The sequence below is a fragment of the Cryptomeria japonica genome, chromosome 3 (assembly GCF_030272615.1).
Source record: "Cryptomeria japonica chromosome 3, Sugi_1.0, whole genome shotgun sequence".
Classification (NCBI taxonomy): domain Eukaryota; kingdom Viridiplantae; phylum Streptophyta; class Pinopsida; order Cupressales; family Cupressaceae; genus Cryptomeria; species Cryptomeria japonica.
In genome coordinates, this window is record NC_081407.1 from 150,521,875 (window position 1) to 150,535,192 (window position 13,318).

The 13,318-nt window shown below is 36.2% G+C and overlaps 1 protein-coding gene across 2 annotated transcripts in view; it reads left to right on the top strand.

Moving 5' to 3' along the window:
* The window catches only part of LOC131067789 (ABC transporter E family member 2), a 71,219-nt gene extending 63,743 nt beyond the window's left edge, over window positions 1-7,476 (top strand). The window contains exons 11-13 of one of the 2 annotated variants that reach the window (XM_058002941.1): window positions 6,489-6,734; window positions 6,891-7,023; window positions 7,195-7,476. In XM_058002941.1, coding sequence (XP_057858924.1) covers window positions 6,489-6,734; window positions 6,891-7,010 — 366 coding nt within the window. In that variant the 3' untranslated portion in view covers window positions 7,011-7,023; window positions 7,195-7,476. Of the gene's footprint in view, window positions 1-6,488; window positions 6,735-6,890 lie in introns of both variants that reach the window. The other variant, XM_058002940.1, reaches the window with a different exon arrangement.
* Window positions 7,477-13,318: the final 5,842 nt, after the last annotated feature.

Here is a 13,318-nt window from a genome sequence, read left to right on the forward strand (position 1 = left end):
CAGATCTCACGTCTTTCTCCAAATGCATTTCCCACTATTCAGGATTTCCTTGCATAATTCAAGTTGATTTTGTTGCAATTGAAAGGATGTGGTCATTCCAAAGATGATAGAGTATATCTTTTTGATCCTATCTAAGCTAAGAGGTTCTTTTTAAGTATTTGCTTCTACTTTTTATTCTACCATGGGTGCTATGGGAGAAGATCATAAGATGCCTTCTTTTGAGGTGTTTTCAGATCATCTAACTAAGGAGCAGGCCAAGTTGATTCAAATGGATGCTCTTTCTAAGAGTCATGCTTTGATGGTTCAATCTTCCAAGGGCAAGGGTAAGAATAAGAAGAAGCCCAAGATAGATTCTCCTACAGGTGGTGAGCCTCCCTCCAAGCCTAAGGCAAAGAATGATTAGAAATCTAATCCTCCACCTCCTACTCCTAACTCAGGGGAGCCATCCTCCAAGACTAACAAGAAGAAAAATTGTTCCTTTTGTGAAAAATCAGGGCATAATGATGCAAATCTAATCCTCCACCTTCTACTCCTAACTCAAGGGAGCCATCCTCTAAGACTAACAAGAAGAAAAATTGTTCCTTTTGTGAAAAATCAGGGCATAATGATGCACATTGTTTTGCGAGGTTAGCAATTTTGGAAGAAGCTATGAGGAAGCACAATATTGCCATGCCTAGGTCTTCTTCATTGGGAAAAGCCAAGCTCTTTCAGCTAGATCTTTGCCCTCTACCAGTGACAATTGGATTCTTGATTCCGGTGCTTCACATCACATGACTCATGTTGTGGATCTTCTTGACTCTCTTTCTGATAGTAGTACTTCACATATTGTTGTTGGGAACTCTTCATAGATTCCAGTTCTAGGGACGAACTCAATTCAGATGCAGGATGGTTGCATTGATGATGTTCTTATTCCCAATGTTTCATAAAATCTTCTTTCCATTTATCAGATTTGTAATCATGGTGATGGGCGGCTTGTTGAGTTATCTCCCAAGAGCATCTTTTAGGTTGATTCTCTTGGTTGTTGTAAAGGTTTATTTTGGTGTGTAGATTGACTTTTTGGGTGCTCTAACAATTACAATTACAATTCCAAATGAACGCCTCACCTCCTGGAAGTTGTTCAAGCATCGTAGTATATTACCATAAGGGAGATGCTCTATCAATTTTAAATTTTCTATTTGCGTCAACACCCATTGTACTTGAACTATTGGCCATTCTTGCAATTTGATTTTGTTGTTATAAGAAATTATACAATTTAAACTTAGAAATAAAATAAAATAAATGCAAGCCTACAATATGTACAAAACTAACGAAATTTCAAAACAAACACCAAAAAACATAATAACAAATAGTGAAACTTGTTTCTTTTTTTCCAAAAAAAAATTAAAAAACTTGAAAGAATTCATTTAAAACTAAAAAAATTCATCAAAAACTTAATTTTTTTGTTAAAAGACTAAAGAATAGGGTAAAATGCTTACCTTAGATGATTGGATCTCCTTTGTGCAAGTTATATTTGCTTCTTTGTCCTTCAAAAAAACCAATTGCCCTTTAAAATGCCAAAAATGAAAAAGAAATGGGTGAAGAGAGAAAAATGATGTTTGTTGTGGACAAAATTAGGCTTTTAGGGTTTTTTACCTTTTAGGCATGTAAAAAAAAGTGTTTTCTTTGACTTTTTGGCACTAAGCGTTGTTGGGTAGCCTTCATACCCGTAGGGAACTTGAGGCGTCTAGGGTGCACATACTTGCGATGGGACGTGTTGTGACGTTTTCACACATTGTCCCATTGCAAATAGGGACCCCCACTTTTTTCTGCTTTCTAGGATAGTTGTAGAGTCTTTAGTTGTTAGCATTTCACTTGGAAGAGGTGTATTATCTTAGGTGGCTAGGAGGTAATCAGGTCAAGTCTCTCTTTGGGATGAAGTGAGGCCGGTTAGTTCTCAAGGCTTAGGAAGTGAATGATTCATTATGACCATTCCATTTGATCGTCTTTTGCTTGCAAAATCAGAGTTGAAATGCAAATTTGGCTAAGGCAAGTTGGTTTCAAGGGTCAATATTCTAAGGAAAGAAAGGGGTAGAGTTCAAATTACCATGAGAAGCTCAAAACAAAAGCATTAAGACAACGAAGTTGCCATTTTGGGGGGCCTTCCAATGAGGCTCCAAAAGCACAAACTAAGACTTCCAGTGAGACATCAAATCCACGAACTAAGCTTTGGGACTTCCTTTGACCTCTCGAATCAGCGAACTAAGCTTTGTGCATGGCATTGTTTGAAATGAGATTATAATCATGCTAAGTGCATTGTTAAGAAGATGTCGCAAGCTTAATTGATAGGAAGTAAAGGAAAGGATTGATCACTTCCAATGAATGCTTAAATCCACGACCTAAGGATTTTGATTTCCTTTGATGCCTCAAATCCACAACCTAAGCATTGATCACTTCCAGTCAGGCCTCCAAAGTGCAATCTAAGACTTCCAGTACCCAAGCAAAAGCGCGAACTTCTTTCCACTTCCACTTCCATCTTTCCATCTCCCTCCTTCATCCTCTTTGCCATCCATCTTCTCTTCCTTCTCTTCGTCACAACATATGACTATTGGAGGATTAAAGGTATAAAAGGAGTGAATCAATCAACAACTTGAGAAGGAATGGAGGAAAATATAAGTGACTTGAGGAAATATTAAATAATAATTATTTTCGAAAGACGGCAATTAAGGATGAATAGCTGTGACTCTTTCAAAGGGTAGAAATAGTGAAAAGGTGCGACTCCCTACCAATTTTAAGATATAAAAAGGAGATCAAATCATTTGGAGGGGCTTCAATTCAGAGCAGAAATTCAGAGTGACACTCAGAAATAAAGGAATCCAAGAGATTTAGAAAATAATTTATTATTCTCAAAGGCAGCAATGAAGGGTGGTGACTCAATTCTTGTGAAAGTTAGTGACTATTTCACCAATAAAATATAAAGGAGAGATCATTCCAAGGATTCAATCATCACTCTATTAATTCAGCAATCATTCAATCATCACTCACCAATACATCAAGTCAGCAATCATTAAATCATCACTCCAAAATCCATCAAAGGAAATCATTCAATCATCCATCATTCAAACATCAACTATTCAAAAATAATTTATTATTCTCAAAGGCAGCAATGAAGGGTGGTGACTCAATTCTTGTGAAAGTTAGTGACTATTTCACCAATAAAATATAAAGGAGAGATCATTCCAAGGATTCAATCATCACTCTATTAATTCAGCAATCATTCAATCATCACTCACCGACACATCAAGTCAGCAATCATTAAATCATCACTCCAAAATCCATCAAAGGAAATCATTCAATTATCCATCATTCAAACATCAACTATTCAAGCATCAACCATTCTAGCATCAAATCATTCAAGCATCAATTACTTCAAGTATCATTTAAGCATCCACTCATCAATCCTCCAGGAAATGACAATAAAGAGAAATCAAGCAATCAGCAATAGTCTAGCAAATACACGAAGTCATCAAGATATTGTTTTTGAATTCTAGTTAGTACTTGCGAACTAGACAGGATCTGGGCCCACAGGGCGGGCTAAGGTTTGGAAGGACGAGGTCTTTTCTTACTCTTTGGCAAGATAGGGACAGAGTCCTTGGTATTGTCCGGGCTCATAGGGTGAGCTAGGGTTTGGAGGGACAAGGTCTGTTTCCTACCTTAAACAAACTAGGGATGGGGTCCTTGTTTTCATCATTGTTGAGTTAAGGACAGGGTCTTTTAGCTTAGCAGATTTGCAAGGTATCTACAGTGTATTCATGATTTGATCAACTTGGGTATTGTGCAAGGATATTTTGACTTGAATATATTTATATAGATTGCAATTCTTGATAAAACTATTATATCTTGAGTGAATTCTATTATTTTAAAGAATATACCCAGAAACGGAACATTAAACCCTATCAAAAATTAATTTGCCCCTCTAGAAATGGTATGACAGCCTCAAATCATGCACAAAATGATCCCAAATAGTAGTAAACCCTCAAAATCTTCAAATAAATAATTGTTATAGCCTCCCCAAGTGTGGCACTCAAGGTGTATCATCAAAATCAGCTCCAACAACTGTGATTTATGATTTTTTTTCAAATATCCTTTTGCCAAAACCTGAAAATGTGAACAAAATCTCCAAATGAGCACACCATGTAACTTCCGTGTGGAATTGCCAATGATGGAGAATGAGGGTTTTCATATTCACCTACAAAAATAGAAATCCAAGAGACCTCAATTTTTTTTTGAATTGGTCATATATTACTAATCAAAAAGCAGATTAAACTTAAGAGATCTTGCTCACAAGAGACATAGCCGCCTTAGGAGATAATACAGATCCACAAAATTACATAAAAGGCAAACCAAACATTGCACCTCTCACTGTATTTGTCTCTGTCATAGAATCCAGTGGCTGGAAAAATCTCAGAGGTATTATAATTGGTTCTAACAACCTCAAGGTTGGGATCATCCTAAGCAACTTTGTGCTTTATTTTGAGACCCATGTCTTCAAGCAGCTTATCACAAGTATAGATCTCATGTCTTTCCTGAAACTTTAAAAAAAAATTTACAAACTAATAATTACCATCTCTGTCACAGGGCCAATATTTGGCACTTTTAACTTCAGATCTCTGGATATTGACTTGACCTATATCACAAAGCGCCCAGAACTTATCTTTGGTCACCTCGAGTGTAAGTGAAGCATGCATGGCAATGGAGTGAAAAATGAGTCGTTTATAGGAATCAGTAAGTTGCCTCTTTCTACCTTGGAAACAGTCCTTGTTTCTCGCTTTTCACAAAGTCAAAGAATATTAGTGGTCAAGTTTAACCAGAAAAGATTGGAACTTTTGTTCAAACCTTTGACATAACCAAACATGATTTCCTGCCAAGAAAAGTTACATTTTCTATTCGACCCAGCACCAGGAAGAACTCCAAAGCTCATTCTGATAGCATCTCTGTAAGTGTGCAAACTCTGAATGAAGAAATGAGTGCCAAAACTCCAATTTAACCCTTACAACTTGCTCCCCAATCTCCCGTAATTCATATTTGTAACAAAATTGAATGATTCCATTACAAAGCTCCCATTTCATCCCAAAACAAGATGATGCACTCCAATATTGTTGCTTCCAGCACTCAAACATGTCCCAGCCCTCATGCTAAGCTCTGGTTTGACCTCCTCCCTCCTCCTCCATTCGTGTTTTCCTACCCGTGCTCGTGCTTTTAATAGATTCTCTCCCTCCATAAACTTTCCTTGAATGCACTCTTCTGCTCCAATGTTTTAAAGTCTTTGCAAAGATCCATTTTGTGCATATTCTGCAACCTTTGCATTCCATGAGACCACATTTTCTTTGAGTGATTTCATCCAATATGGACATGCCTTCTACCTCGCCTCCTTTTCTCTTCTTACAGTTCCCTATCCTGCGTCCCTTCCTATTATGTTCTCCTTCCAAATCAGCAAGGCCCAATATTTATCACCAATTTTTTTTCGCTAACACAGTGCCTTCATCCCATTTTCCCCCAGCACTCCCTTGACTGGACATGAAAGGTGTGAAGAATATGAAAGAGACCAACCATTCATTTGACAGATTTATTAATTTTTATGAGGGGTGCCATCCCGTCCTTCACCCTTGAATGACATCTTTCAATTCTCCACCAGCTACGTTGACCCCAAAAACCTCTTCTCTCGAAATTTTTATATCCTTTTATGCTTCAATGACAGTCCGGAAGCTCTCATTATGGCACAGGCTGGAGGAATTGTAGCAACACTCAGGGAATTCTCCTTTACACCCACCAATTTTATGAATTGTAGCAACACTCAGGGGATTCTCCTTTACACCCACCAATTTTATTTTTACTTGAAAGTTTTATTTTTTTAGAGCCTTTTCAACAGATCCATATTTTTTGCATGTCTTTCCTACGTGCCAGTTTTGTCCTCCCAATTTTCTAAATGGAAATGGGTGGAATGTCATGCTTTATTAATGGAATGGCCATCCCTTCTATTCCTCGCACCATACTTCCTGTCCTTTTTCTAATTTACAGAAGCCCATAATGTATCCTATGCCTCGTTAATATCGGTACATCAGATTATTTATTTATTTATTTCTAATTTCCTAGGGAGCGAAATGTGGGATGTGACTGCTCATTTGAAATTATCTCTTGAAGATCATTTTTGAAACTTTTGGCTTCCTACATGGTTTATAGACAGAAATGTTTCAAAGATGCTATGAAATGTCAACAAAAATGAGGGAAATAGGTGGCCAAGTAATGTCTTTTGGTTTATATGTATCGTTGCACAATCCAGGCTGCCTGAAATCCTTTATGTATAGTGACTAATTTTGTGATGTTCAATGCAGTTACCAAACATTTTTTATTATCACATCCTTGAATCAATTAATACTTTATGAGCATTAATCAATATCAACTTTTGAGGTCTGATTAGTGGATATTTACAAACTTTCTCTGTTATGTTGCAGCCTGCAGATATTTATCTTATTGATGAGCCAAGTGCATACTTGGATTCCGAGCAGCGTATTATTGCAGGAAAGGTTATAAAGAGATTTATCCTTCATGCAAAAAAAACTGCTTTTATTGTTGAGCATGATTTTATCATGGCCACCTACTTGGCAGACAGGGTTATAGTTTACGAGGGACAACCTTCTGTAGATTGCACTGCAAACTGTCCACAGAGTTTGCAGACAGGAATGAACTTTTTTTTGTCGGTAAGATAAAGTAGAATTTCACTTTGTTGGGCCCATCTTATGTGCTTGCGTCCTTGTTTATGGAACATAATGTACAAAAGTATAATTTGTTTGTTTTCTTTTTATGCACAAGTTTGACTTAAATTAGAGTTATAAGGATTTTGTTTTCTATGTCAGCAACTGGATATTACATTTAGACGAGATCCAACAAACTACAGGCCTCGTATAAATAAGTTGGATTCAGCAAAGGACAGGGAGCAGAAGGTTGCGGGATCATACTATTATCTGGATGATTAAAGATGCCTTCCAGGTACTGGATAATTATCTCTGGTGTGGGCCATCAATGTCAAGAATTTACAACTTGTGTACTCCCATATTTAATCGATGCACCTTCTTATATATAAGTTGTATCAAGAAGTTACGTAATTGGAATTTTCTCACTTATAGTATCTTAAACGGATATGTTTGGATTTGATGCAAGGATTTCTGGATACTTGCAATTCAGAGGTTAATATTTATGAGGGAGTTGTGTCTGTTGCTCCTGTTTGTGCCGGCTTAACTTAAAAAAGGGAGCTCTTTTCAAATATTTACAGTAAATTGGCACCATCAGGATTTCTAGTAGATTTTTGTTTCCTGCTTGAAATCTCGATTTACACTATTCAATTGAGGATATTTTCTTACAAGTGAATCCACTTTAGCTTGGCAGTAATCAATCACATTATAAGTATCTGAGCATATAAAAGTGTTTTGATTTTTCATTCAAGATGTGTTTTCAATTTTCTTCACTACATACTATTTTTTATTATTGGGTAGTTCTGTGGCATTTGTCCAATTCCTCGTGAAACCAAGGTCAATAGTTCAAACAGCTTTGACTCCATTTTCTGTTAAAAGTTAAATATATTTTGGACGTTAATGATTTTAGATTTTCACAGTCAAAACACAATATAATGTATCTGGATAACACTCATGTTTTTAATTTCAACATTTAAAAAAAATATAAGATAAAAATTGCGGACTTTTGGACTGCACTCTTTGCATATGATTTTATTTTATTTTCAATTATTTATTAAATTTAAAAAAGGTTTTGAAAAGAATGATGTCGTTTTTTATTTTAAAGAATTGGACACAGATCCTTTTGGCATTCAGTAATTTGCATATTGGATGCAATCTGGCTTTAAGACGGTGCAGTTGGAAAAACAGTTGTAGAATACAGACATAATTGGAATGGTGATAGTTTGGAATTTCGATTTGAGCTTCATTTCATACTCTTTGAAAAATGTATGATTAAAACATTTGACCTTATTCTAAGGGAGTTTATTGATTGTATCATTGAATATTGTTTCAAGGCATTTAAAGGTAAAGACTAAAGCTTAAAAGTAGTACAATTGGTGAATCTCTCTCTAAAGTTTGGGTCAAATATTTTGGAGAAACAATTCATAGTTGGAGGTGATGAATGCCTTTGTTCCAAAAAAAAGGTAAGTAAAAAAATACCTAATTGACTAACCATGATTCCCCTTTGGTGGATATCGGATATAAGATGAAACAGGAAAATGCCTAGAAATTCTGTCAAAGCCTTGGCAGAAATAAAATGGAGGAATGTGCTTACCAGAAACATAGTAGGACCATACCCTGAGGAACAACTTTTACTTAAGAACCAAACTTTCCTTTTTGAAGATTGAAGTGAATTTACAGTTTGGACAATGGATGCCTTTGTCTCTAAAAAAAGACAAGATTATTTTAGCTAATAAGCACATCAATGAAAATGTATGCCTTAGTTTTAAAGATGAACTTGATGCATTTGCATTGTATTTCATTTTCATGCTTGGTCAAGTCTGCCTTTGGCCTTTATTATCAACTAAAAGGAAGTTGGGACCAAGTTGTTTGAGGAGAGGATCCATTTAATGTCCTGATTTTTAGCAATATTGATTTGTGAAACTTTTCCTTAGTTTTTGAGTTTTCCCGACTGCGACTTGGTGTGTGTTGGGGAGGACTCCAAATTTCTTGGAGTGCTCTAGGTTGGTTAACAGTGACTTTGGTTTTTGGAAATGAGCTCAGTAGGAAGTATGGATCATTACGATTCCATACTTGGCCAATTCTGTAGCTTTCAACCAAGATGCCCCATCTACTACTATATCCTTCCAAGGGAACCGAGTACTACATATGTTCTTTTCCCCTTGTCCTTTTTTCCTTGTGGGAACTAATATCTATCAATTTCCTCCGACTTCCTTAAGGCAATTGATGTACCCATTTTGATGAGTCCAGCAAATCTACACCTATATCCCCTTGTTCACTTGTCTTCCCTTCATGATACTTGTAGAGATCAACAATATTAAATATGGGAGAGATATCTATACTTGCTAGAAGGTCAATCTCATAAGCATTGGCTGAAAACTTCCTTAAGACCCGGCAAGGGTCCATCTTCTTCCATTTTAATTTGTCATATGTTCCCTGTGGGAACCTCTTCTTCCTTGAATGTGCCAAAACCAAATCCCTAGTCTGAAATTCCTACTCTTTTGTGTGTATCAGCATATCCCTTATATTTGATGGCACTTTTTCCCAAAATTTCTTTCACTTGTTTATACAAATCATGAATGTACTCCACAAAATTATCAAGTACTATTTGTGCACTCTCTTAATTCATCCATAGCCCTTGGGCTATATCCATACACAATACAAAAAGGACTTTTCCTACACTTTTGTTGATTGAGTTATTACAGGCAAACTCTACTTAAGCTAATGTCAAATCCCATTGATTAGACTTGTTACCTATTAAACATCTTAGTAAATTACCTAAGTTTCTATTCACAATCTCAATTTGACCATTAGTTTTAGAGTGGTAGGCTAAGCTGAAACCTAAGTGTGTTCCTAATTTCTTCCATAAGGTAGACTAATAATGCCCAACAAACTTTGTATCTCTATTTGAAACAATTCTCTTCAGCAAACCATGCAACCTAAGTACCTCTTTAAAAAACATGGCTATGTTGGATGTGTTGATGGTGTTTGTATGCACAATCGAACATAGAATAAAGTATCAAATATTGTATCCTCTCTTGAACATGTTGATTGTAACTAGGTAGAATGCGGATTCCAATTGCCTTTAGGCAACATTGGAATCCACCAAGGGCTGGGTCCTTCTCCTTCTTCTCCCACATGCCACTCTTAGGGCTGGGCCCTTCTTCTCCCACACGCCACTCTTAGGGCTGGGCCCTTCTTCGCCCACGCCAACATAAAATAGGGTAGACCCTTTCCTCACGCCACTTGATGTGGCTTTATAAAAACATGCTAAGGAATAATAATAAATAAAATAAAAGGTTATTTTATGCTAAGCCGACTTTAGAGGTTTATACCTAGAGGAAGATATATATATGAGTCCATCAAATGAAGTAAACACATTCTATATATCACACATACAATGCGACCTGATCTACTCCTAAATGTGATCTGCCCTCCTACACTTGGCGAATCTGCTCCTTGGTGAACTGCAAGAACATTTAGCTACATGCTGCTTCAGCCTATTGAAGTTATCTTCTGCTGGTGGATGTCTTGATCATCTACAACTAGGGCATCACTCTACATCACCTTGGCAACTTGATGTTTGGACAACAATCAGAGATAAGTGTTGTAATCAGAATATTGTATTTAAGGCGTAATTAGATCTGAGGATCTTTCTTGTTGGGTTTTTCCTCCTAGGAGGTTTTCCCAGGGTACTTGTGTGTTGTGTGTTCATTTTGTTCATTTCTTAACTTTTACTTAATTCTGGAAATTCCTAAGTACTAACAGCAATTCGTATAATCTGGAAATTAAGTTAAATTCCTATTTTCTTAGTATTGAATTAATCTAAGAGACTAAAATCAACATGGTATCAGAGCCAAGTTCGCTCTAACCAGTGATCAGATTTAATCATGTAATTCTCTTGTTCCTTCCTTCTTTGGTGACAGGTCCAAATGGAAATCAGATTTGATTATGAAATGTTGTGTTCCTTTCGAAGGGCAAATATAATGAAGAGTTGCACTCTCTCAAAGGGTGCTAATTGTGGAAAGGGCTTACATGATGAAGAGGTGTGACCTCTCCATCACATTGAGAGATAAAGGAAAGGAATCAAAAGCATCCAGTGACATCACCATGGATCAGATCAAATCACAACCGTTATTAAGTTACAGGCAGTAACATCTTTGTTCTTTGTGGTATGCATGGGGATGAGTTGAATATTTATGCTTAATATGAAGCCTGATAATGTTCTTATGCAGAATTCAATAGTAATATTAATAGACTGTAATATGTATGACATTTAATAATACTTTTCTAACTGTTCATATGATGATTAAGTAAATTATGTGATGGAGTTTGTAATACCTTTCACTCTCACCATCCAATTATGGAGGGAGAATACAAGGAAGCAAGAGTACTAGGCTCCAACAGGTACGCCAACCCCAAGTGTGGGCCAAGAGGCCAAGTTGATGGGTCCTTGGTGCTCTTGGACTTGTTGGAGAGGGATAGTCTCGAGGAACCTTGGGTGATTCTCCTTGAGCTCCATAATGGGAACTGGTGTAGGGAGAAAAATGGTTTTTCTAATCCTTCATATAACTATGATATGTATATAGTCTATCAAGGCATAATGGAAATGTTGACTAATCTGTTGTGCAGGGTCCAGACCAAGCTTAGTTGACAATAGTGTTCCCATATTGTAAGCACTACGCACAGATCTTAATATAAGAGGATCCCATTAGGGGACACACACACACACACACACACACACATATATACCACCAGCACTTGTTGGAGTATGGAGTGTTGAAAAGGGCAAATCTGAAAATAATATTAGATTGTTGTTTTATGCTTGATCCGAAGATTAATTCCTTTGATGTATTTGTTGTTGGATGACTAGAGGTTTGATCTGAAATACCTTTATATCCTTTATCAGAATTATTTTGATTATATACTGCAGCATTCTAATTGCTATTGATTCATGGAAGTATAGTTCTCTATCAGGCTCTCACTATCATTGATTAGTTAGTATCTTCATTGGTAAGTATACTTCACTCTCCTTGTAAACATTTTATGTCACCATCATGTGGTACTTCATTATTAAAAGGTATTAGTACTTCCTCATCTATGATCTGATTGAGTTTTGATCATCAATTGAATAATTCTATATTAGTTACATAAAATTGACTTTTTCAGTTGAATATTTGTTATCATGAAGTGTGAGGTATTATGAAAATTAATGATATACACTATATCCTCAATTGCTGACTTAGAATTGTTCTAGTTAATAACTATCGTATTTTTGTGAGCTAATTAGGTAATACTAATGGTTGAATGCATATACTCTCAAATCTGTGGAAACCTTGGTGAGGCAGAAAATGAACATGACTTAACCCTTATGAGTTTCTTTGTACATCCTTCATGAAAAATTAGATTATAACCTGTATGGTGATGTACAAGTTTTAGGTTGTATGTTACAGGCTAGTTTTTTTCTTGTAATTTGTGTCACATAAGTATTGTCTCAACATTCTATGTATCATTGGTTTATATTGTTAAAGGGATGCATCTAACTTATCATGAATGTTGTGATCCTCACCCAAGGTCATTTTTATATAACCTCATATAGTAGGTGATGTATGTCGAGGGTGAAGGCCATACTGACATCAGAAATCCATAAGCTTGGATTGATGTGGCTTCAGAGGGAGCTTTGAAATAAGGCATAAGGATCTTCACACTCAATTAAAAAAAGTTTGAAAACATGTCATGATCATAATTGCGCCATGGGTCCAATTCATAAAAGGTGAAGTTGTCATTTCTCATCCTTGTTTATGAATACTTATGATACTATGATGTTTGGCTATCAGTCTGATATTGAGGATTAAGAGGGAGCCCTATGATCTTCAATAAAACTCTTGGTATGAAAGAGTACTTGATAAGCCTAGGGTTCTGTAAAGATTCTAACATGTTCCTTAAAGTATTTGAAATGTTAATTTTGATTCCTTATGTGGATGATCTAACTTTGACTGATAAATATAGTCTCATGATTTAAATAAAGAATTAGCTCAGAATTGAGATGGAAGATCTAAACCTAAAATGCATTACTTGTAGGTTAGAAGCGTGGCAAGGATCTAATGAAATTATTCTAAGTCAAGTTTTCTATTGTTATGGATTGTAAACTTATATGGAAACTAACTTGAAGAAGTTGAGTATGTCTGCAACCAACTATGATCTTGCAGATTCATTTGAATAGAGGCAGGTTGATTGGTGAGTGCTTCAGCTAATCAAAGCTAAGCATATTGTTGCAGCCAAGCATATTTTGATATATTTGCAAGACACAATTGATTATGGGCTGAAGCTGCTTAGGTTCAGATTGGTCAAGAAGTGTTACGGACAAGGAAAACACTTCAAGCATTCACCCGTTGCGATCTCTTGGACCTACAGGAACAATCCTCAGTTGCTTTGAGTATTGTTGAAGCTAAATACATTGTTGCAAGTGTTGCATCAAGAGAAGCAGTGTGGTTTCTCAAAATTCTTGTTATGTTGTTTTGATTTATTATCAGGGTTGTACAGAGATACCTGACAATTCAGTGTTTTATGGCAGGACAATCATGTGTTGTAGA